Source organism: Nannospalax galili, unplaced genomic scaffold (genome assembly GCF_000622305.1).
Source record: "Nannospalax galili isolate Female #2095 unplaced genomic scaffold, S.galili_v1.0 scaffold28, whole genome shotgun sequence".
Taxonomy (NCBI): Eukaryota; Metazoa; Chordata; class Mammalia; order Rodentia; family Spalacidae; genus Nannospalax; species Nannospalax galili.
The window spans coordinates 1,917,048-1,941,680 of record NW_008359594.1 but is presented as its reverse complement, the minus strand read 5'-3'; the positions used below and the strand labels follow the sequence as shown (position 1 = coordinate 1,941,680).

At 42.9% G+C, this 24,633-nt stretch overlaps 1 protein-coding gene and 1 non-coding gene across 3 annotated transcripts; one reads left to right on the top strand and one right to left on the bottom strand.

The window, feature by feature from the left end:
* Positions 1-4,384: 4,384 nt before the first annotated feature.
* On the top strand, positions 4,385-4,491 carry LOC115068520. Its single transcript, XR_003847869.1, has one exon. It is a non-coding gene; the product is annotated as a U6 spliceosomal RNA (small nuclear RNA).
* Positions 4,492-12,847: 8,356 nt separating this feature from the next.
* On the bottom strand, positions 12,848-22,478 carry Psma4 (proteasome subunit alpha 4). Of its 2 annotated transcripts, none has more exons than XM_008823412.3 (9): positions 22,338-22,478; positions 21,017-21,042; positions 20,727-20,769; positions 19,872-20,034; positions 17,610-17,687; positions 17,044-17,132; positions 15,702-15,832; positions 15,260-15,383; positions 12,848-13,265 (listed from the first exon to the last, which is right to left on the bottom strand). In XM_008823412.3, exons 2-9 carry the CDS (start codon positions 21,017-21,019, stop codon positions 13,111-13,113), a joined length of 786 nt encoding a protein of 261 aa, XP_008821634.1. In that variant the 5' UTR covers positions 21,020-21,042; positions 22,338-22,478; the 3' UTR covers positions 12,848-13,110. The 2 variants fall into 2 exon arrangements, with proteins under 2 accessions (XP_008821634.1, XP_008821635.1); XM_008823413.3 differs by lacking the exon at positions 22,338-22,478 and adding an exon at positions 21,720-21,851.
* Between the last annotated feature and the right edge of the window lie 2,155 nt (positions 22,479-24,633).

Sequence of the window (24,633 nt, the reverse complement as noted above, 5' to 3'; positions counted from 1 at the left end):
TGGAGAGATGGCTCAGCAGTTAAAAGCACTGGCTGTTCTTGCAGAGGACCCTGGTTTAATTCCCATCACCCACATGGCAGCAAACAACCATCCCTAACTCCAGTTCCAGGGGAATCTGATATCCTCTCTGACCTCTGAGGGCATTGCAAAACATGGGTGCACTTACATGCATGCAGGTAATACACGCATACACATAAAAATAAAAAACCCATAAACAACAGCAACCATAACAAATCAAGAGGGCTAGTAAGATGGCTCAGCAGGTAAAGGCACTTACATACAACCTGGGACCTGAGTTCAATCACTGGAATCCATGTGAAGGTGAAAGGAGAGAATCAACTCCACAAAATTGTCCTCTGACCTCCACTGTATGCTATGGTATGCATGCCTCCCAATAATTTAAAAACAAGTAAGAGGGGCTGGAAAAATGGCTCAGTGGTTAAGACTATTCTTGCAGAGGACCCGGGTTTGATTCCTAATAGCCACATGGCAGTTAACAATCGTCCACAACTCCAATTTCAGAGGAATCCAACATCTTCTTCTGACCTCTGTGGGCACTGGAGAACACAGGTGTGCTTACATCCACACAGGCAATACCCTCATACACCAAAATAAAAATAATAAAAATTTTCAAAAAAAAACAAAACAATTTGGGCATGGTGTCACATGTTTTTATTGCCATCACTTGGGAGGCAGAGGCAGGTGGATCTCTGTGAGGTGGAGGCCAGCCTGGTCTCCATAACAAGTTCCGGGCCAGCTGGGTCTGCAGGGAGACCCTGTCTCAAAAAAAATAATAATAATTAAAAATGATTTTAGGGGACTAAGCCATCTCTCCAGCCCCAAGACTTACTTTTATTTATTTATTTTATTATGTGTATATGTGTGAAACTGTGGGGTATGTGCACACACATGTAAGTGCAGGTGCCTAAGAAATACAGATGGCATCAAATTCCCTGGAACTGGAGTTACAAGCTGCTGTGAGCCACCTGGATGTGGGTGCTGGGAACCAAGCTTCTCACAGAACAGCAAGTGTTCTCAACCACTGAGCCACCTCTCAAGTCCCTAAAATAAAACATTTAACTACATATGGTAAGTATATTATTTTTGTTCAAACTTCCCCTCCTTTGGGAAGATATTTGAGTGGTCTTGGTGAAATGTAATTTATTTATTTAGGTTGCTTTCATGTATAGAGAGGTAACCCATTTTCATGTAAAAATGACTCCCACAATGTCTACCCCCTCACACCTCCTTTCCCTCTGGTGATCATGACCAGAAGATGCATGACCGATGTTGTGTCACTGGATCAACCCAATGGCTCAGTATGTAAAAGTGCTTGTGCTGCAAGCTTGGTGACCTGAGTTCCATTCCAGGAACCCACATAAAGGTTCCACAGAGTTATCCTCTGATCTCTACAAGTGCACATGTGCCCCCATAAACACTTCTCTGGTACCCATCCCTGGAAGTTTACAAATGGTGGAAGAGAACAAAACTAGATATGGATGAAGTTGGAACTGAACCTGTGGCAAACCCTTCCAGCCTTCAGATGGCTAACATTATAAGCCAAGGATTCAGTTCTCATCAATACCAAAAAAAGTAGAAGCGGGGGGGGGACTATATGGTGTGTGGGGCCATTAGTCAAGCTATCATTTCCTAGACATTATGGTGTCTGTCAGCATTTTTAAAAGTTTGTAATTTGTTGTGTTCTTTTCCTTCTATGTAAGTATCCAAACATATTAAATTTCATATTTGTATCATTGTATTTCACTTAAAGAGGATATGATGGTTAATCTTGATGGGATTTAGAGTTGTGGTGGGAACAAATCTCTGGGGAATGTCTGTAAGGATTAATAGGTTAATTGAGGTGGGAAGACCAGCCCTAGATATGGGCAGTACCATTACATGAGCTGGGGATCTTGGACTGAATAACAGGGAGAAAGTGACCTGAACACCAGGTTCATCTTTTTCTGCTTCCTGACTGCAGACACCATGAGACTGGCTGCCTCAAGCTCCTGCTGCTATGATTTCCCCACCACAGTGGGCTGTGCCATCAAACTGTGAGCTAAAATATAAACTCTTTTTAAGTTACTTTGGTCAGATATTTTTGTCACAATAACAAGAACTTCCCCCCGCCCCCCCTCCACATAATACAATCTTCCATACAAATCTGAATCGGTTCCTACTCTCCATTGTCCTTGGAAGAAAGTATATTCTCTTTGTTCTAACCTGCACCTGCACCTCAGCTGGTTCCTCTCTGTGCCTCCCTCATCTCATTTTTCCCTCTCTCTGGACCCTGTATGACTAGCACTTCCTTTGTCTCTGGCCCTAACTCAGGTCATTTTGCCAGAAAGACATTTTCTGATGACTCGGTCTAAAGTAGAACCTTCATCACTTTCTGTGCATTTCCTCACTACTTTTATCAGATTCTGATATTATCTTGTTTGCTTGTTCCTTGGCCCCTACACAGTAAGTTCTATGAAGATGGGGGACATTTAGGATCTTGTTCATTATATCATCCTTAGAATCTGTCATATAGTTGATCCTCAAATATTTGTTGAATGAACGAATAATAAAATTGATAGAATGAAGATTCAGACTCATGTTTATCTGATAGCAAAGTCAAATTGCACAGTTCCTAATCTTCCAATATGTTATCTGTTATTGGAAAGACCGTGTGTGTGTGTGTGTGTGTGTGTGTGTGTGTGTGTGTGTCTGTGTCTGTGTCTGTGTGTCTGTGTGTGTATGTGTCTGTGTGTGTGTGTCTGTCTCTGTGTTAAAAATATAAGCAATTTTTACTCTGCTTCACCAATAACTGAGATGACCAATTATAACCAAAGATTAAAATACCCTTCTTCATATAAGTTACTTCAAGCAATTTTCAGTTTTGAAAACATGGAAACACCTAATATTAATCGGGAATGCTATTAGAAAACAAAGGAGTGTATCTTTTGTGAGACAGCTGTGGAACTGGGAATTACCAAATGATTTCCACTTTTATGAGATTAGGATCAGGTGGCTGAATTAGATTAAAGATAATTCTCTGAAACAATTAATGACATACATTACTCTAACCTTCCAAAGGAGCATTTGCTTTTTGATGCTAATTAGTTTTCCACAGGAAATGAGGCTAGATGAGAAGGCGAACCTTGGCTAAATAAATTAGAAGAGTGGCTGGGAAGCACACACCAGGGAAGTGGCTCCGACTGGGTTTTATTCTGTGTGACTTCTCTGAAAGTGTTAGAGTGCTGTCATGGTTCCTTACTGTCAGCTTGATCAGATGACGAATCACCTGGGAGACACACCTCTGAGGGTGCCAATGAAGGCATTTCCAGAGAGGGTAAAATGAGGAGGGAAGACCCACCCTAAACATGGATGGCACCATTCTGTGGGCTGGGGGCTCTGGGCTGAATAAAATTGAGGAAAGGAGAAAGCCAGAAGAACAGCAGCATCATCTCTATGCTTCCCGTTCTGCTGCAAAGTGAGGTGCGGAGCCCCAGTCACAATCTCCCACTGCCATGGAGCTACCACAGCCATGACAGTGTTGCCAGCTGCCCTGCTTTCCTTGCCGTGATGGACTGTATCCTCTCCCTGCCATGATGGACTGTATCCTCTATCACCATGAGCCAAAATTAAGCCTTCCTTTCTTGAGTTTCTCCTTGTCACTATCTGATAACAGAAACATGGAAGGTAACTGATACAGATAGTTTACAATTCATACATGTAAGTGAAATACATTTAAATTTAACTTTGGAAGATCAGACCTTCATATTCCTTGATTAAAGTGAGAATAGTGCTGGGGAGATGGCTCAGCTGGTAAAGGTGCTAACCATGCAAGCCTGACAACCTGATCAATTCCTGGAACCCACATAAAAAGCCAGATGCAGTTATGTGCATCTGTAATCCCAGCCCTCCCATGTCAGGTGGGAGATGGAAGCAGGAGAATCAGCCAGAAGTTTGTATATGCCATGCAGCAGCAGAAACAATAAGATAGACCCTACCTCAGAACAAGGTGGGAGAACCAACTCCTGAAAAGTTGTCTGACCTCCACACCTGGGTCATGGCACTCACACACTCATGCTCACACCCTCACTCACACACAGGCACACACACACACACCCATGCTCACACTCACACATACACACTAAATCAATCTTAATAAATAAGGGGATGGGAGATGGCTCAGAGATTAAAACCACTGACTGCTCTTGCAGAGGATTCAGGCTTGTTTCCAAGCACTCAAATAATGGCTAACAACTGTCCATAACTCCAGACCCAGGGGATCTAATACCCTCTTCTGGCCTCAACAGGCATTGCATGCATATGGTGTACTTACATACATGCAGGCAAAACTTTCATACATAAATTTTAAAATCTATAAAAAATAAAAGTGCTCCATTCGGCAGCACGTATACTAAAATTGAAATGATACAGAGAAAATTAGCATGGCTCCTGTGCAAGGATGACAAGCAAATTCATGAAGCATTCTATATTTTCATGAAGCTGGGGGAATACAGAGGTGGGTGTGGATCTGGGCAAAGTTCAGGGGAGGAGTTGGGGTAAATATGAAAAAATACATTATATAAAATAAAAAATAACAAAAACATTTATGAAAAATTTTAATCTATTAAAACATCTTGGAGCCAGGTGTGCTAGTGCAAGCCTTTAATCCCAGGCGGATCTTTGTCAGTTCAAGACAACCCTGGTCTACATAGTGCATTCTAGGTCAGCTGGGGCTACAGGGATACCCTGTCTCAAAAAGACACACACAAAAAATTTTTAAAAGTTGAGGTCTCGCCGGGTGTGGTGGCACATGCCTTTACTCCCAACACTCGGGAGGCAGAGGCAGGCGAATCTCTGCGAATTCAAGGCCAGCTTGGTCTACATAGTGAGTTCCAGGACAGCTAGGGCTACAGGGAGACCCTGTCTCAAAAAGACCCTCCCCCCAAAAGTTGGTCTCACTATATTGTCTAGGCTGGTCTTGAACTCTTAAAACTCAAAGAAACTTCCTACTTCAGCTTTTTGAAGAACTTGGATTATGGATGGGCACTGCCACACTAGGCTCAAAGGATTTTACTTTTGCAGAATTCATGAAAAACATACCAGCATAAGTATATATTCTTGGCCGGTGGCACACACCTTTAATCCCAGCACTCGGGAGGCAGAGGCAGGCAGATTTCTGAGAGTTCAAGACCCGTCTGACCTACATAGCAAGTTTCAAGACAGCCAGGGTTTAAAAAGAATACATTTTTAGGGTCCTTTCCAGGCATTGGAAGGGGCTGAATAAGGGGTTTGAAGCTTAAGCTTCATTATGATAATAAATGTGTCTAGCTTTTTAATTGGGAACCAGTACAGTGTTTAAGATGTGCTCATGTGCTCTAATTTATGTATTAAAGACTATCACTCCAGCAGTTAACGAATATGGTAAAGAACGGAGGGATGGAGGCTGGAGAGATAGCTCAGCAGTTAAGACTGACTGCTCTTGTAGAGGAACCGGGTTCGAGTCCCACCAACCACCCACATGGTGGCTACGAACCATTCTTAACTCCAGTTCCAGGGGAATCCGAAGCTCTCTTCTGACCTCCGAGGCATCGCACAACACGGGTGCACTCACTTACATGCAGGCAATACACTCATATACATAAAATAAAAATAATAAATATTTTTTTTAAAAAAAGAGTGGAGGGATGACAGTGATGCTTGAATTGAAATGGTGTCCCAAGAGTTGCATGACTTGGCACAAGTCACTCAATTTTTCTGAGCTTTGGTTTTCTCAACTGCATAATCACTGAGCATGCTGTCAATAATTGAGTGTTGTGGTTATACTACGATTTACAAGTCTATGTGAGAACAAGTGCTAACGATGTTAAAGTCATTTACTGTTTGCTGTGTTGTGTAGAGAAGCAGGACTCTCTAAGGAAGCAGAAGAGAGAAGCAGCAAGAGAAAGGGGGTTTAAATTCTTCTTCAAGACTATTTTTAAGGCAGAAGCAGGAGGATCTTTGTGAGTTCCAGGCCAGCCTGGAATTATCCAGCGTTCATAGTGAGACTCTGCCTTAAAATAAAAAAGACTATTTTTGCCAGGCACGGTGGCACCCACCTTTAAACCCAGCACTCAGGAGGCAGAGGCAGATGGATCTCTGTGAATTCAAGGCCAGCCTGGTCTATATAGTGAGTGCCAGGCCAGCTGGAGCTCAAAAAGACTATTTTTAAAATAGCTTACCTCAATTTGCTGAAGCTGAAGGTTACCAGTACAGGTATGCAACACAGAAACTAGGCCAGTGAGATGTTAAGTGTCTAACCCAAGGGAAGGTGTGATGGGTAACTTTTATTTTATTCACTGTATATTTTCCAAAAATGATCATGTCTTATTTTTGTGATCATAAAAGGTTAATTATTTTATTCATCAAGATTCTGTAGACACTTTAGCCTGGGTTCCCCCAGGCTGTATGATTCTAAAATTTCCAGAGAATGTCATTACATAAGATTCTGCCACTGAGCCTCATCCCTAGCTACATAAGGTTCTTAGGTGTAGCATCAAAGACTTGGCTTCTCCCGCTGTTAGGAATAAAGGAACTTAGAGAAAAGATTCTTCCTGCCAATGTGGAAGAAGAATCCTCGATAGCTGTGAGACTTACTGCAACAATGACAAAATCACATACACTCATTCAAATAGTCCAATTCCCATCCTTATTAGGCTATTTTAGAAAAAAATAGGGGAACAGAAACTCATTTTATAAACTGCAACCCTCAAGATGAGCTGGTGAGATAGCTCAGTGGGTAAAGGCGCTTGTCACAAAGCCTGATGATCTGAGTTCTATCCCTGGGACTTGCATGGCAGGAGAGAACCAACTTCTCCAGTTGTCTTCTGACCCTCACATGCTCACCTTGGCCACATGAAAACACAATGAAATTATAATAAAAAACAAGATATGACCTGAAATTCCACATTTAGGAATATTCCCCAAATAAATGAAAATGTATACCACACAAAAACTTGTACATGAATGTTCACAGCAGTATAAGAGCCAAAAAGTCAAACAATCTAAATGTCCATCAACCACTGAATGGATAAATAAGATGTAGGAAAACCACACAATGGAATATTATTCAGTAACAAAAGAAATATATATGCTATTATCATTTCTCTTTTAAACAACTGAATTAGTGATACAGGCTACAACATGGATGGATCTTGAAAACATGCTAAGTGAAAGATGCTAGTCCAAGGACTTATTCTATGACCTAATTTATATGAAATGCCAAGAATGGGCAAATCTGTAGAGACAGAAAGGAGATTGTTTGCTTAGGTTGGGCAGGAACTTGGGCATGATGGCAAAGGAGTACAGGGTTTCATTTTTGCAATGAGAAAATATTCTGAAGTTGATTATGATAATTGTTCAATTCTGTGGAGATACTAAAAGTCACTGAATTTGCATATTCTTCTTTTGAGACAGGATCTCATATCCAGTGACCTTGAACTCAATACAGAGCCAAGGATGACCTTGAGCTTCTGATCCTCCTACTTCCATCATCCAACTGCTGGGATTATAGTCTATGGTAGTATGTGCTACAATACTGTTATTTTCCCAGAACTAGTGAGCAAACCCAGGGTTTTGTACATGCTAGGTAATCCTCTACCAACTGAGCTACATTCTCAGACAAAATGTACACTTTAAATTTTTTGAAAATTTGTGTGCATGTATGCACATGTATGTTCCATGGATTGCATGTGGAGATCAAAGGACAAATCATAGGAGTCCGTTCTCTCCTTCTACCGTGTGTTCTGGAGTCAAATTTTGGTTGTCATGCTTGGCAACAAGTGCTTTTACCCATTGGACCACCTCACAGGCCTGAAATGTACACTTTAAATAAGTGAATTGGGGGCTGGAGAAATGGCTTAATGGTTAAGAGCACTGGCTGCTCTTACAGAGGACCAGATTGGATTCCTAGCACCCACATGGTGGCTAACAAACATCTGAAACTCCAGTTCCAGGAAATCCATTGCCCTCTTCCTACCTCCAGCACCCATACAAAAAACCAGGCATGGTAGTCTACACTTGTAATCCCAGTGCTGGGGAGGCAGAGACAGATGTCTGTGGTTCCCTGGCCAACCAGTCTAGCATAATTGGTGAGTCCTGGGTCCCAATGAGAGACCTTCTGAAAAACAACTGGCTCCTGGGGAAGGACACCCAAGGTTGACCTCTGGCCTCCAAATGCACTTGTAAACACACACACACACACACAAACAAAGACGAAGGAAAAAAAAAGGAGAGAGAGAGAGAGTGAGAGAGAGAGAGAGAGAGAGAGAGAGAGAGAGAGAGAGAGAGAGAGAGAGAGAGAGAGAGATCTTGTTGTGCTTGGGAGGCTGAGGTATTTGAGGCCAGCCTGAGCTACATAGTAAATTCTAGGACAGCTTCTACTACATTGCAAGACTCTGTCTTAAGGAAAACAAAAACAGAAAACAGTGACTTTTTAGATGAGATCCTAGTCATTGATTACTCTCAGCCTCCTTCCCTCTTAGATCCTCATCCTTCCTCATCTATTTCCATAGGCTCCTAACTTATCTCCCTGCCTCTGTCTCTTCTTACCTAATCCAGCTTCTGGAGTCCCTAAATTATTTTTTAAACAAGAGAGTAATTATTTTTCTCATCAACTTGAGAATCTCAGCAGCCTCTGTACCACATAGAGACCTAACTATAAAACAGGTCTGGTCCTGGTGCACTTTGTCCCTTCTTGTACCATCTCTCTGGAGCTGTGCTCTAGCTCTGCAGGGTGCAAGCTTTCCACAAACATGTAAAGCTCCCCAATTTTCAAGGCTCTGCACATGCAGGTCCTCTGCCTTTCTTTCTGAGCCTGCAGCACACAGCCACCTGGAGTCTAGCACACAGCACTAAACAGCTGGCTGCAGCTGTCTTTCCTGCAAGACTGCAGGCTAAGGGCCTTGGACTTATCCATGCATTCCGCATCACCAAAAATTACCAGGAAATGTACATGTTCAATAATCTGCTTTCCTCCCTACCCCAGGATGTAGAATTTCTTTTTCTGCCAAAACAAATGTTTTCATGGAATTTTGAAAGTGCTAGACTATAGAAATTCCAGAGGCTTATTTTGTGATTAAGAAAAACACCAGAAGTGAAATTATACACAGCTACACATGATTTGCCCCTCATTGCTATTTTTAAAAGCATGATTTGAAATTCACTAATATGAAATCAAGACTTTGATTTTAAAGTTTGACTCAAGATTCAAAACCCAGTTCTCTTTGGTTTTCTAATTATGTATATCAAGGTGCTTCTGAGTTGGAGGTGCCCCTGTGAGAACCCACTCAGTTTTGCCCAGATGGCAGAATGCAATGCTTGTTATTGTTGGAGGGCGCCTGGGGATGAGAGCAGCTAAGGCTACATTTGGGATTCATCAAGCAACACCCTAGAAACCAGAAAGCCCCACAACTGGGACAAAAATATGCCACCGAGCAGGGGAGAGAGTTGAGTGACATTCTAGGCTAGTCAGTCCCTAAGCAGGAAAAAGAAAGCCAGTTATGAAGCAGCCTGGGCTAACCCTCCCCACACCTTTCACTTTTCTCCCAGGTATAAATGGATCAGGAGTGAATGAACTGAAAATTGTCCATTGTCAGGACAAAACTCTAAAGGTTGTTTCCTAATGTGGTGGTAAAATACCTGGGCCTTTCTTATCTGCTGGAGTCTTTGAGGGGGTCCTAATTTTAGAGGTATGAAGGGGGTGGTCAGGAAATGGAAAACCCACAAGCTCTACTAAGCTGGATGGAAAAGGGGTTTGCAGAATTTCGCTCTAGCATATTGCTTATTCATTCCTCAGTGCTTGTTGCCTAGGAAGTGCCAGTTTCTGTTCTGGGCACTAGGATAAGCTACTGAATGAAAACAAAGTCCAGCAGGGGAGCCAGACAACAGATACACCAGCTGGTGATGAGTGTATGGAGAAAACTGAGGGCACCGGGCAAAGAGAATGGACAGGAGAGTGTTCTTTTGTAGGAGCCAAATGAGGAGACATTCAGTCAGGCTAGAGATGGGTGAGGAGGTGACACAGATACCCAGGGGAAGGGCACTCTCAAGGCAGAGGGACTGGTGGGTACATGAACCACACAACAAGGGTCTCATAGCTTCAAGGACTGCCAGGAGACTCATTTGATGAATGCAGCAAGGGGAGCACAAGGCGGAAAAGGCAGCGGTGGGGCCAGAATATAGGATGCCTCATAGGCCAGAATAAAGAATTCGATTTTCACAGAGCAAGATGGGAAGCCACTGGAGAGTTTAAACAGTTGTATTGACTGTGGGGAAGAAAGTGGAAAGAACACAAATTTGAGGAGCTGGACAGATGTCTCAGTGGTTAAGAGCATTGGCTGCTCTTGCAGAGGACCCAGGTTCAATTCTCAGCACCCACATGGTGGCTAACAACTGTCCATAACAAGTTTCAGGGGATCTGACACCCTCTTCTGACTTCTGCTGGTACTGCATGACATGGGTACACCTACCTACATGCACACAATATACTTGTATACATAAAATAAAAAATAATAAACATTAATAAACAAATAAACCAGTTTGAGGCTACTGGTCTTAAGAGAGCGATCATGGTCTTAGACCAAACTATTCTGATCTTCATGGTGGTAGATGGTTGGACTCTGAGTAATATGCTGGAGATAAGGCCAAGATAACTTACTGGTTCACTTCTCCACCTACTTTACCTTCAGTGTAACAAGACGGAAAGGAGATCATTTAAAGATACCCATCCTGATTAGGATGCCTGCCTACTTCACAAAAATGTACTTGTAGCCCCAATACTGGTGCTCAGTGCTTTCACAGCTCTGTGTAACCTGAACTTTTGTTTTTGGTCTTATTTTGAAACAGGGTCTTCCTGTAGCACCAGGTGGCCTGGAACTCACTATGTAGACCAGGCTGGCCTTGAACTCACAGAGAACCGCCTGCTTCTGCCTCCCAAATCCTGGGACTAAAGGCGTGTGCCACCACGCCCGGCTGCCTGAAAACTTTTTGAGTAGTCTGAGGCATGTTTCTACCAGAGGTCTAACAAGGTGACACTTTACCTGAGTTCAGCTCTCACACTGAGCTCTTACTATTTACCTTGTGCCATGTTCTTCCCTACAGCACATGTTCTTGATTTGGGTTGAAAATGGTCCTGAAGCATAGTGCTTGATCATCACCATTCCTAGGCAGAGGAAGGTTATGATCATGATGTGCCTTCAGAGAAGATACAATTACCCATAATGCCATTGGTTGGGGCTGTTGATCAAAGTATATATTAAATAAAGTGTCTTAGAGCTACATGTGGTGGCACACACCTGTAATCTCACCACTGAGATTATCTGGCTGATACCAGAGGATGACTGTGAGTCCCAGGCCAGCCTAGGCTACATAGAGAAACACTATTTCAAAACAAAACAAAGAAATAAAAAATAAGGGCTCTTATAAGTATAGACACATATAAAGTAGATATGAACTGATTAACAGATCATCAGCTATGTACATTTCATTTTAGCTAAAAGGCCAAAGTGATAGAATTAACGGCATTATGACACAACAAATACTTCAGAAGTTTCAAAAGAGCCATTTGAGGGCTTAGAAATACCTTAGCCTGCACACACATGCATGCACAAACAGCACACACATACTCACACAGAACCTGCAAGAAACTGCTATTCCTTCAGTGCATTTTGGAGGTATGAGACTGAAATCTTAATCTGAGACTGAAGAGGAAGTTAAAGCTCAACCACCGGTTCTCTCAGCTACCAAAGGGATCAGCCAAGGACTCTTAAAAGTCACACCTAGGCCTGGGTCCCCCTCCAAGTGGTGATCTAACAGATGTAGAGCTCAGCTTGTGTCCAAGTTTTCAAAGTTTTCCAGGTGATTCTAATGTATAAAACTTACTTCTCAAACTTTAATAAGCATAGGAATCCCAATCTAGGGCTCGTTAAAACAGGCCAGGGAATGCAGCTCTGTTATAGAGTGCTAGCCTACCATGCCCAAGATTCTAGGTCCAATCCCTGGGTGGTAGGGAAGGATAGATATCAGGATGATGGCAATGACAGGTAGGACTTGGGTTTCTAAGGTTTAATTTAGTAGGTCTGGGTGTGATGCCACACTTTTTTTTTTTTGGTCTTTTTTTGAGACAGGGTCTCTCTGTAGCCCCAGCTGGCCTAGAACTCACTATGTAGATCAGGCTGGCTTTGAACTCAGAGATCTGCCTGCCTCTGCCTCCCGAGTGCTGGGATTAAAGGCGTGCACCACACTTTTAATAGCACTGCATTCCATGACTTCTGTCACACCAAAGAAACCTTAGTAATGGAAGTCCTTTCAGTCACACTGGAATTGTTCGTCCCACTTTCCCTCAGGCTGTAATCCTCCTTCACCATCTTCTATGCAGCTTGGGACGGCAGCCTCAGCCCCAGCCCCAGCCTCCTCAGAATCCTTTTCCTCACACACATACCCATTCTGGCCTTGCTCAGTCTACTTGCTCAGTCTTAAACCAATCGCTGAAGACAGCAGGCAATCTGCCCACTTTGGTGAAAGAGTAAACCATGGCACACATAAGCCATGAAAAGAAGACAAGAGCACTAGAGACCCTAGTATCTTTTTTAAAAAAAGATTATTTTAAATTATGTGTATGGAAGTAGGTATGTGCAATTAAGTGCAGGTGCCATTGCCCAGAGCTGGAGGTAGGTAGTTATGAGATGCCAGATGTGGATGCCTAGTAACAAATTCTGGTACTCTTTAAGAGCAGTGCCTGATCTTAACCACTAAGCAATCTTTCCAGCCCCAATCCTGATATCTTTTCTGCTACAGAGAAATTTTTCCTTCACCATAACCATTCTTTCCAAATTTTATTCCAAAAAACTCAAAAAAGTATGTTGAGATTAAGATGTCCATAAAGAGTAATCATCATCATTATAATGAAGTATCCAACTGGACAGATATGACAAGGGCCCAATTCAGTACTCGATGTCCTATTTCCCCAATGCCCAAGTTAAAGAACCAAATAAACAACACAAACTTTCCAGGGTGGAAGGTCAGGACAGCCCCTACAATGAAAAGGTAAACATGGGCTACTGAGTGCGTGACTGTCTTCTATTTGTCCTTTTCTTTCTGTTCTTTTTCTTTCTTCTCACGCTCAGCTTTAGCTTCTTCTTCCTCGTGTTTTTTGATCAACTGCTCCACTTCCTTTTGTTTGAGAACTCTGATAACCGTCTTTCCACTCTCTCTTGTCAGTGTGGCAATTTCCACTAAAAAACAAACCCATACATTTGTATCAAGGCAGTACTTGGAATGATGCACACTCATGGCTTATCTGCTCAGTTATCTGAGCCTAAGTTCCCTCTCCAAGTTTTCACATTTACTGTTAATGACTCACTGATTATCTTTTTTTTTTGGTTTGTTTGTTTTTGAGATAGGGTCTCACTATCTATGTCCTGGCTGGCCTCAAACTCATATTCTCCTGCCTCTCCCTCTGGAGTGCTAGGTGCTAGGATTAAAGGTGTGTACTATCAGGCTAGATAGATACTGTTATAGAAACAAAATAACTTTATCTTGTCATGTCTTGATTATCACTTTTACTCAAAGATCTTTTCCGCACACAGTCCAATTTTCTTGGGAATATTTTTTATTCCAGCACTCGGGAGGCAGAGGCAGGCGGATCTCTGTGAGTTCAAGGCCAGCCTGGTCTACATAGTGAGTTCCAGGACACCTGGGGCTACAGGGAGACCCTGTCTCAAAAAAACAAACAAACAAAAAAAAGTGGTTTTTGTGTGTGTGTGTATGACTATCTTGCCTGCACATATACAGGTGGACTAAATGGTGTGTGCAATGCCTACAGAGGCAAAAAGATGTCAAAGCTCTTGGAACTGAAGTTACAGATGGTTATTGGTCACCAAATGGGTGCTAGGAACTAAATCTGGGTCCTCTCTAAGAGCACCCAGTGCTCAACCACTGAGCCACTCAGTTCTCTCTTGGAACAATGTCTGTCACTGAAGTACAATAGCAGCTGTTCTAACTCAGCTGTGTTGACCAGAGGGAACCACAGCCAGAACCTTCAACCAGTAACAACACTTCTTTTAGGGACTTTTCTAATTTCTTTTCAAAATAATGACATAAAAAAGCAGCTCTCAGTCAGCACAGTTGTCCACAGTGGTAAGCCCAGCACTCAGGAGGCAGAGGCAGGGGATCAACACAAGTTTGAAGCCAGCCTGATCTACAGTGAGTTCCAGGCTAGCTGAGGCTAAAAAAAAAAAAAGTAAAACAAACAAACAAAACCAAAAAAGCAGCTTAAGTACCTATGTGTAAGAAAAACTGACATCAGAGGGAAAGAAATTTTTCATGGAGGGGAAATTGAGTGGGTCCTTTCTGCAACTAAGCAGATGACAACCAAAGGAATTTGGAAGCAAATTCTATTTCCTAAGGAACACTAGGAACACAAGTTATCCCATACTAAACCAGTTTGTTAATTAATCACAATTAAAACAGTATTATTTAGGGGCTGGAGAGATGGCTCAGTTGTTAAGAGTACTGGCTATTCTTGCAGAAAACCCAGGTTAAAAATTCCAGCACCTACATGGTGGCTAACAACCGTCTGTGGTTCTAGTTCTAGGAGTCCAACATGTTCTTCTGACCTCCAAGGGACTTGTACAACACAGGTGTACCTACCTGCATTTAGGCATTACACTCATATACATAAACCAGTATTATTTAGAATATACATATATATGTTTTATTTTATGAGACACTGTAGCACAGGCTGGCAATTCTCCTGCATCACCCTTCTGAGTGCTGGGATTACAGGTGTGCACTACTGTGCCTAGTCAGAAACATTATTTTATATAGTCATACAACTTAAGTTGGATAGTGTTTGGATTTGAATGTTATTATAAATACAAAATCACATACATTTACCTAATCACACATGCACAGAAGCACCGAGAATCATTAAGAAGCCCTGATAAGTAATTGCTACTAGAGCAGCTTGGTGCAGATCTCTGAACCAGGAGTTATATTCAGGCTCAGGTCCCTAAGCCTGGCCTGCAGTATGAGTACGGCTTCACAACTCATCAAGGCACTTTACTTCATGGAGCCCCAGTGTCTTCATTCAGGAAACAGGTATGATGCACCTAAGGTTGCTGCTTCGATGAGCTAAAACATGTTCATCTAACGCTAACAGACCTAAATCTGTAGCTACTCAACCAATTCCCCTCACTCAATCAGACAAATAGAGGACTCGTGTTACCTTTTTCAGCAGACAGTTTACTAACATCCATTGTCTTATTTAGCACTTTAATTGCTAGAGCAAGTGCTGACTTCAGAGTCATTTCTCCTTCTTTATAGTCTTGTTTCAACATTGACACAGCTGCCTAGAAAACAAAGAATCAACATAGAGAATTTCCTTTAAGTTTGTCCATTTTTTAAGAATACGGATTGGTCTAGAAGAATTAATGCTAGAATTTGTATTGACAACTACAACTAGTATAAACAACTGATGGCAGGAAAGGTAGCAAGAGATGGGGAGAGAAGAGGGAGATAAATGTTCTGGAATCCTTAATGTGGGTATTTTCCTATTTTTACATCATATTAAAGCTATGCTAACAAACAGCTTATATTCGCCACTACTTCAACATTACAGTTCTTCTTAGATCTTTCACTAGATTTTACAGTGTCACAAAAATACTCACAGCACTATTGTTTCCAATGCATGTGGCTTTCCATCCCCCATAATTTCCGCTAGGGTCACTCTGATAGAGCTGAAAGCCATAGTGCTTATCCCAGCCGATGTACAGCAACGAAACACCAAAGGGGCGCTTTCCTTTCATAAAGAAAAAGCATCATCAATCTAAATTTTAAAAGTCAACAATCTAAATTTAGTGCCACCAGTCACAAGCTTAGTGGCTGAAGCTTTTCCCGTGAAGCATACATAAACTGCTTTGTGTTCTGGCCACCACAGATAAGCTCAGTCACACATTCCACCTAGTTTCTAGGATCTGGACACAATTTGGGGAGGAAATAAGAACACAGAGGGCTAATGTTGAATTTCATTATTATATAAAAGAATTTATTTCCAGATCTGAAAATGTCACTTTGGCTTTTCAGTATCCTGTCAATAAAGCCTGTCAATCAACATAAAAAAGATTTGTTCATGAGGGCTGGAAAGATGACTCAGTGGTTAAGAACACTGACTGCTCTTGAAGAGGACCCTAGTTCGATTCCAGCACCCATACAGCAAAAACATTTTTCTTGTGACTCCAGTTCCAGGGGATTCAGTGCCCTCTTCTGACCTCCAAGGGCATTGTACAACATGGGTGCACGTACATGGATTCAAGCAATACACTCATACACGTGGATCTTTGTGAGATCAGGAGCTTGGTCTCCATAGCAAATTCCAGGCCGGTTGGGGCTGCAGGTGAATCCTGCATAAAATAAAATAAAATAAAATAAAATAAAATAAAATAAAATAATTTGAAGCCGGGCGTGGTGGCGCATGGGGTGACCCTGTCTCAAAAAAGACCAAAATAAATAAATAAATAAATAAATAAATAAATAAATAAAAATTTGAAAACAAAAAGCTGAATACTTAAAAGATTTGTTCACAAAACAAGAATGTCTTTAAAAGCTGGCCATGGAGGTATAGGTATATATCTGTAATTCAGCACTTGGGAAGCTGAGGCAGGAGGATTGCCATGAGTTCCAGGACAGCCTAAGCTATAGTATAAGACTGTCATTTTGCCAAAGCAAAATGAAAAAAAGTTTATTATTTTTTAAATGTTTTAAGTTTTGGGTGTTGGAGAGATGGCTCTATGGTTAAGAGCACTGGCTGCTCTTGCAGAGACCCAGATTCAGTTCCTAGCACCCACATGGCAGTCAACAACCATCTGTAACTCTAGTTCCAAGAAATCTGATGTCCTCTTCTGACCTCTGTGGGCACTGTACAACACATGGGTACACTTACATACATGCAGGCCATATATTCACACATACAAAATAAGTTTTTAAAACATTTAAAAAAAAAAAAATCAGTACCTCCAAATTGTGTATAAGCCTGTTTGATATCACACAGTGCTGTAACCAACTGTTCACAAGGAATTGGCTCCTGATACTGTAATAAATACCTAAGGTAAAGAAAGAGATTGACATATTACTAGTTTTCTCTCAAACGCATACACTGCAAGGAAAACACTCTGAAAAGAAATTTATGTCATGGGGGGAAACAGAGTAGTCACTTATAATTTGAAGAGGAAAGAGAGGAAGAAACATTTCAATATCTTAGTATCATTGTGGGCATGTAGCATTTTCTAAGTTTGATGAAAAAAAAATGTAATTTTCAATTAATGGATTTTTAATGACTTTAAACTTGGTCAAAGTAAGCTCATAGGCCAGGCATGGTGGCACAAGCCTTCAATCCCAGTACTCCAGAGGCAGAGGCAGAGGAAGGTGGATCTCTATAAGTTCAGGGCCAGCTTGGTTCTACATAGTCAGTTCTAGGCCAGCCAGTGCTACATAGTGAGACCCCGTCTCAAAACAGACAAACAAAAGTTCCCCTTGGAAACATTTAATTTACACATCAGTTATGCCACTTATGTCCATACCTTTGCGCAATTAGCCTCAGTTCATTAGTCAGAACATTAGCATCAGAAGTTATGCCAGCCACACTGCAAGCCATGTCCCTTGAGGGGGGAGAAAAAAAAGACATTGACTATAAGCAGGAAAGATGCTAGCTACGGCACTTGTAAGAACTATCAGGGATTCTCCAGATTTTCTTCTCAGAAACTACCCTCTTGGGAAAAAAGCTACAGAAGTATTATCTTTGTAGGAGATGTTTACATGACACCATTCAACATGAATGATAAACAAATGCAGCCTCTGGGAATAGGGCTAAAGAAGGAACACCAAGTAGGTAAAGCAAATCCTAAGAAACAGAAGACCACCCCACACTTCTGAGTATAACTCTCACCTCCTAAGATCTGGTGTGATGGGTGTGAGGGTGATGGGGCACGAGGCTGAGGGAGTACTCAAGTTGCCTAGACACGCACTTCCTCATCTGCCTGTTCCCCAAAGCTTGCCCTGGCTCTATACAGTCTGGATACCCACTATGCCTGTACGTAGGCAAGCCTACAAGCTGCTGAATAGGCCCAAAAGAGGTTCTGTGGAGGAAAGATACTATGTTAGGTAAGTGCATCAAAAGGCCCCAATGAAAGGTAGTAGGCTCATGCTGGGAGTGTATTTCTAATGGTTAACTAAACTGATATAGAACCAAACTGTTTTCTAAATATCTATGCTCATACCCATTGAAAGAAGTGGCTCCCAGCCTTAATGAGAGTAGCCTCACCTTACAATGAATGTGGCAAATGCAGAGACCCATGGCTACCCAAGATGCAGAGAATAAGCAACAGGTATGAGCCCAGACCTAAAGAAGTCACTTATACCACTCCTTCTAAGGCTCAGGAACACTGTGGAACAGGGACGGAAGTGTGGAAAAGCCAGAAGACAGGGCGAAGGGCTGTGAAAAGCCACTCTCTAAACTCATATAACCATTGTGACCATTAACACAACTGAAGCTACCTGTACTGGGCCCACACAAGATCATTCCTGTCAGCAGTCAAGGAAGGGAAGGGGTATATGGGACCCTACACTTTCCCTCTGAACTATTAGCTATTGATAGATTCTGGGAGAGAGATGGGGAATCATTACCTTTAGTTATGTACCTACTAGTGAGTCCCCTGGGCTCCAACAGATAGCTCCAAACAACAGTCAACACAGATGGCCCTGGCTAATCTCAGTGGGTCACACACAATGAATACATATGAGTGAGGGAGAGATTTGTGGGAAGTAGGGAAAGTGGAAAGGGGCCATAGAGAGTAAAGGGATTAGTATGCATGGTGTACATGGATAACATTGTAAATAAATGTTATTTTATTTACAGTCCCAATGACCAGACCTATCACTGAAGGCCAAGCCTCTAAGGAGCAGGTCAGTTCTCCACTAAGTACAAAGTTCTACATACCCTAATGAAACAGAAAACAGAGTGTACAGAGTGTGGTGAAACTGTGCCTGGACCTCCAGGAGCCTTGTTCTTTGGTAAGGAGTCAGTATAATTTTATAAAATTCCTGAATAGTTATTTAAAACAATACTGTGAGGGCCTGCTATATGCCAGACACTGTGTTAGTTTATTTCATTCACTTATTTTCTTTCATTAGATTTCCACAATCACCCTGAGAAGTGAAGTCTAAGAAGTTAAATAAGGAAAGTAGAACACTTAAGTGGTTAAGAGCACTGGCTGCTCTTCCAGAGGACCCAGGATTGGGTCCCATCCACATGGTGGCTAACAACCACCTGTAACTCCAGTTCCAAGTGATCCAACACTCTCTTCTGACTCCTGTGGGTTTGCATGCATGTAGTGTAACCTTTATATACATGCAGGCAAAACAATTTTACACATAATATAAAAACAAATAAATCAAAAAAATTTAAAAAGAAGTTAAATAATGGGTACAACATTACACCTTGTATTTGTATGGGTAGATCCTGGACTTGAACCCAAACTTATGTGACTACTAAGTCTATACTTTCATCACTATGCTATTTATACACAATGCTATTTCTGCAGTGTTTAGCCCTATACATAAAATTAATTGCATACACACATACAGAGAGTACATAGACACAATACATAAATGTGCTTCAAGGAGGTTCCAGGCAACATAAAACAAAGCACAAATTTTCACAAGAAAAAATAAAACTGCTCACTTCAATTCTACCATGTCACAAAGATGAACCGTCTCTACATACACACACCCTACCTATGTGAGGAAGTAAAACAGTTCAAACTCTTTCCCAAGACCTCACTTACTCATTAAGTTTATAGATTTTTTCAGAAAAAAAGACTTCATCTAGAAGTTTGTGGATGTTGCGCCTCTCTGCTGCAAGCAAAACACCATCATTGGCTAAAATGCCCAGACAGGTGCCTGCATGTCCAATGGCTTCCATAGCATATTCAACTTGGTATAAGCGACCTACAAAACACAAGCAGTGAGATGCTAGGCTCCTCTGTGCTCTTGAACCATGGTTCCAAGAGAAATCAACAATGACACTAGCAGTTTACAAACAGTCCCACTTTTACTCTTCAATGACATAATCAGCCTAGGGACAACATTTATTTCAAAGTACAAAAAAGAATGAACTTATTAATAACTTCAAAAGGTCTATAACTTTTTTTCACTAAAAGTCTTAAAACTAAAACAAAACAAACAAACAGCAAGAACAAAATTTTCTTTGGGGCATGTTAAAATTTCTAGCTTAGGGCTAGATAGCTCAGCAGTTAAGAGCACTGAATGCTCTTGTAGAGCACCTGGGTTCAGTTCCTATCACCCATATAATGGCTAACAACCACCTGTAACTCCAATTCCAGGGGATCTTATGCCCTCTTCTAACCTCTATGGACAATGCATGACACAGGTGCACTTACATACTTGCAGGCAATACACTCATACACATAAAATAAAAATAATAAAATGTTAAAAAAAAAATTCTAACCAGCCGGGTGTGGTGGTGCACACCTTTAATCCCAGTACTTGAGAGGCAGAGGCAGGCGGATCTTTGTGAGTTCAAGGTCAGCCTGGGCTACATAGTGAGTTCCAGGAAAGCTGGGGCTACAGGGAGACCCTGTCTCAAAAAAGACCAAAAAAAAAAAAAAATTCTAGCTTACCTTCTGGAGAAAAAATAGTGGTCCTGGAGTCATATCTTCGAGACTGCAAAGGAAAAACATACAAGTGAGTCCTACTCACTGAAAAGAAGCCAATTTCTGGAAGCCCACAAATCTTATAAAGCACATTCTTCTGCTCAGAGTTCAGTGTGGGGGGAGGTAGCTCATAAAGGAGATACCATCCCACTTCTTTTTCTTTCCATTCTAATTTTCTCAGGCCAAGTTTGTTTAACTGAGTACAAACCATAAACATTCATCAGGCAAAAGTTTACTGGAATGTGTCATGAACTCACCATGGCTTCTGAACGTTAAAAAATTCCTGTGGAAAGAAAATAGGATCATTTAAGGACTGTCTTCTAGTCAGGCATGGTGACACACATCTTTAATCCCAGCAGTCCAGAGGCAGAGGCAGAGGCAGGAGGATCTCTGTGAGATGGAGATCATCCTGGTCTACATAAACAGTTCCAGGACAGCTAGGGCTACAAGGAGATTCTGTGTCAAACAAGTGTCTTCTAACCTTTAAATTGTGTGGTCTATTCCAGTCACTCACCTAACACTGTACACTTGACAAGTGTCAAGAACTATACTAGATGCTGAAACACCAAGATAAAGGTAAAGCCAAGCCTCTCCAGATGAGAGGGAGAGATTATAAAGGTGGGAAGAGGCATTAAAGGCGGGGTAGAAAGGACAAAAAAACAAGGAAATATTTTTTGAGAAACCTATATAGGAAATGAGAATAAAATAAAGACAGAGAAGTGGAAATACTTTCAAACTCTCAAGTCTAAGAGGAAGAATTGAGGACCAACGAAAGGAAAGGGCATTCCAGGTAGTAAGTAGCCTGAGCAAGGGGTTAGATGGTTCAATGGACAAGAGACAAATCGCTTAAGTTTGATAAGAGGCCTTAACTTAGGGATGCGGGTGGTAATCTTGGGTATCAATTTTCGCTTCTGTGAAACACAACACTGGAAGCTTGCATGATTTAGTGGAAAATTTCACCTTGGAGTCAAATTCTTATACTGCCAAGCAATGGGATCTGAGGAACCAAGGCTGGAAAGCAGAGCTTCAGGCAAAAACCTCAGACTTCTCTCTTAGTGGGATCCGTGACTCCAATGACTGAGCGTGAGGGCCACAGGAACTGCCTGGCACTTTGGAAAGGTCGTCAGGCGGGTAAGAATACGGGCATGGTAACGCGTCAGGAGCCGATTCCAGTACGCAGGACACGTGGAAAGGCGGCCCCGAGCCCCGAGGGTGACACTGGCCCGCGGGTTTTGGATTCGCCTGTGCACACAGCTCTAAGAACTCCTCGCTGGCCCGGGAGCTGCAGGAGTTGGACTTCCCGGTACCTGCAGCAGCTCCGACTTTCCGATACCGACTCTCAGGGTCAGAGGCCGCCCGACCCCTCGCACCTGCCTGGTGGGTCCCAGGACCCGACCCCGCCGTCCAGGCCCCGCACCAGGACCGTCCAGGGCCAGTCCCCGGCCCGTCGGCCGCCGAGGAGCGGGTGCAGAGTCATCGTGCCCACGACTCCCCGGAGGCCGGGGCCGCTTGTCTCCACGGCCCCCGCCAAGGGGACAGCGGCCACGCTTCCGGGGGCCCTAGGGGACCGAGCCTCACCCGACAGAAGATACTGGAGGATGGAGACCTGCCCCGATCGCTTTACGCTGCCGGGCAAGAAGAAACCCGGCTGGTCAAGCACCCACGGCGAATATGGCCCCCGCGCGTGCGCAGAACCGCCAGGGGCGGGGTGAAGCTACGCGGAAGTCCTTCTGGGGCGGGGTCGCATGTCCACGTGAACGCCGGAGCTTCAGCGCCTAGACTCTTAGGTCTAAAGCCTTGGATTCTCGTGAGGGCTGGAAGGAGGAAGAGCCCAGCGAAGGAGAGAGTGGAGTTATAGCCGGTTCCTCCCTCGCGCTCTGCTTTCACTTTCTGTTCTGGTCCCTCTTTTACAACCTGGGATAGTACTGGACCGAACTAAATCGTTTACTGTTCTAGACCTATACCGCAACGGTTTTATCCTTTCTCCTGCCTCTTTGCTGCTTCTCATTTTCTTCCTTCTGAGATCCCGCTTCAGCTTTCATTGGGAGAACTTTCATTTTCGTTTCTTTTCCAAAATAGATTTTCCCTGGGCCAACCTAGTTCAAGAAATACTGCTAGGCGTGGTGGTGCAGGCCTTTAATCCTAGCACTGGGGAGGTAGAGGTAGGCAGATCGCTGAGTTCCAGGTCAGTCAGGGCTACATAGTGAGACCCTATCTCAAGATAAAAACAATAATAATAGTACTGTCATCACCATCAACAGCATTTTAGCTTCCTCATTATCTTCATTAACCTAAGCTTTTTTGGGTTTTGGGAGAGCTTTGGAGTTTGATTATGCCTAAGTTAATATATAATCATTTCAGAACATGGAGCAGGAACTTTGTCCTCTGTGTAGGGTGCAAAATGATCGGATCTGTGTTTTTAAAATGGGTAGCTTAGAAATGAGTTGCATTTGGGCTGGGCCTGGCCAGTACTTTTGAGGCAGAGGCAGAGGTATTGCTGTAAGGTCAAGGCCAGCTTGCCTGGCAAGTTCCGGGCTAGCCAGGGCTACATAGTTAAGTCCCTGACCAGAGGGTGAGAGAGGCATTTTGAGGTCTTTCCTGCCATCCATTTCTGCTTTCGAAGCTCACTGAGGGGCACAGTGGCAGAGGGCCACAGCTATACATACAGGTGCCCTGAAAGCTTCCTCAGATGTAACTTTTGGCACGTATTAGCACTCCTGCCTGCTCCCTTAGTCTGCAGAATTCAACAAGCAATGTCAAGTTTTAAGCAAGAGGTGGGATTTCTTGAGTTAAAAGAAGGCTCAGTTGAGGAAAATGTGCAGAAAGCAAGGCTGGTCATATATCTCAGCAAGCTTGGTTAGCAAGTGTGAGGCCCTAGGTTCAATCCTAGCACTGCAAAAAAAAGCAGAATTATGAGCTTGACAAGTGTGAATGACAGAGTAGTTCAACCTGGCTTGAAAGGTGGAGAATGTAGAAAGTGAAGAAGGAAAGGTGTCCGAGGACAACCTGTGGAGTGCTTTCAATGCCAGATTTCCCCCACTGTTGGGAAATGGGAAGAAGGGACTAAAATGATGCTTTAGAAGGATGAGGCCTCAGGGTCTTCCACCCCATAAGTTCCTCTTACAACGTGCCATTGAGAGGTTTGATGCCACCTTGCCCCGAAGCTAGGTGAGCCTGTGATTACAATGGAAGTGGTATCACATGAAGAGTATCTCTAAAATATATAGTTCTGTCCTGTCCTCTTGGGATGGTCCTTCTGGATCTCAGGCAGTATTCTGTGAGAAAGCAAAGACCCCATGGTCAAGTACTTGGTCAAAGCCCAGATGAGGTCCCAACATCACCTGCCATGTAAGTACCTGCTGATTTCTCCAGATTAGCCCTCAGTCACTAGTGACTTAGTCTCTCTCTCTCCTGGCATTCACGTCTTCCCAGCAGAGGACCCAGGCACTGTGGAGTTGAAAGAAGCTGTCTCAGGGGCTGATTTTATGACCCACAAAAATCCCATAATAAAGTCACTGAGGGCTGGAGCGATGGTTCAGTAGCTAAGTGCACTGGCTGCTCTTGCAGAGAACCTGGGTTCACTTCCCAGCACCCACATGGTGGCTAAAAACTGTAATTCCAGTTCCAGGGGAATCTAACACCTTCTTCTGATCTCTACTGGCATTGCAGAACATGGGTGCACTTAACACACATGCAGTCTATATACATCAAATAAAAACAATAAATAAAATTTAAAAAATAAATAAGGCCAGGTGTGGAAGCGCACACTAATCCCAGCACTCGGGAGGCAGAGGCAGGTGGATCTCTGTGAGTTCAAGGCCAGCCTGGTCTCCATAGTGAATCCAGGACAGCTGGGGCTACAGGGAGACCCTGT

Coding starts and splice junctions, on each gene's coding strand:
- Psma4 (XM_008823412.3), bottom strand. Junction 20,035..20,726: donor CACTATTTTTTCTCCAGAAG/GTAAGCTAGAAT, acceptor TGTGTTTTGTAG/GTCGCTTATACCAAGTTGAA. Junction 15,833..17,043: donor GGCTTATACACAATTTGGAG/GTACTGATTTTT, acceptor TCTTTATGAAAG/GAAAGCGCCCCTTTGGTGTT.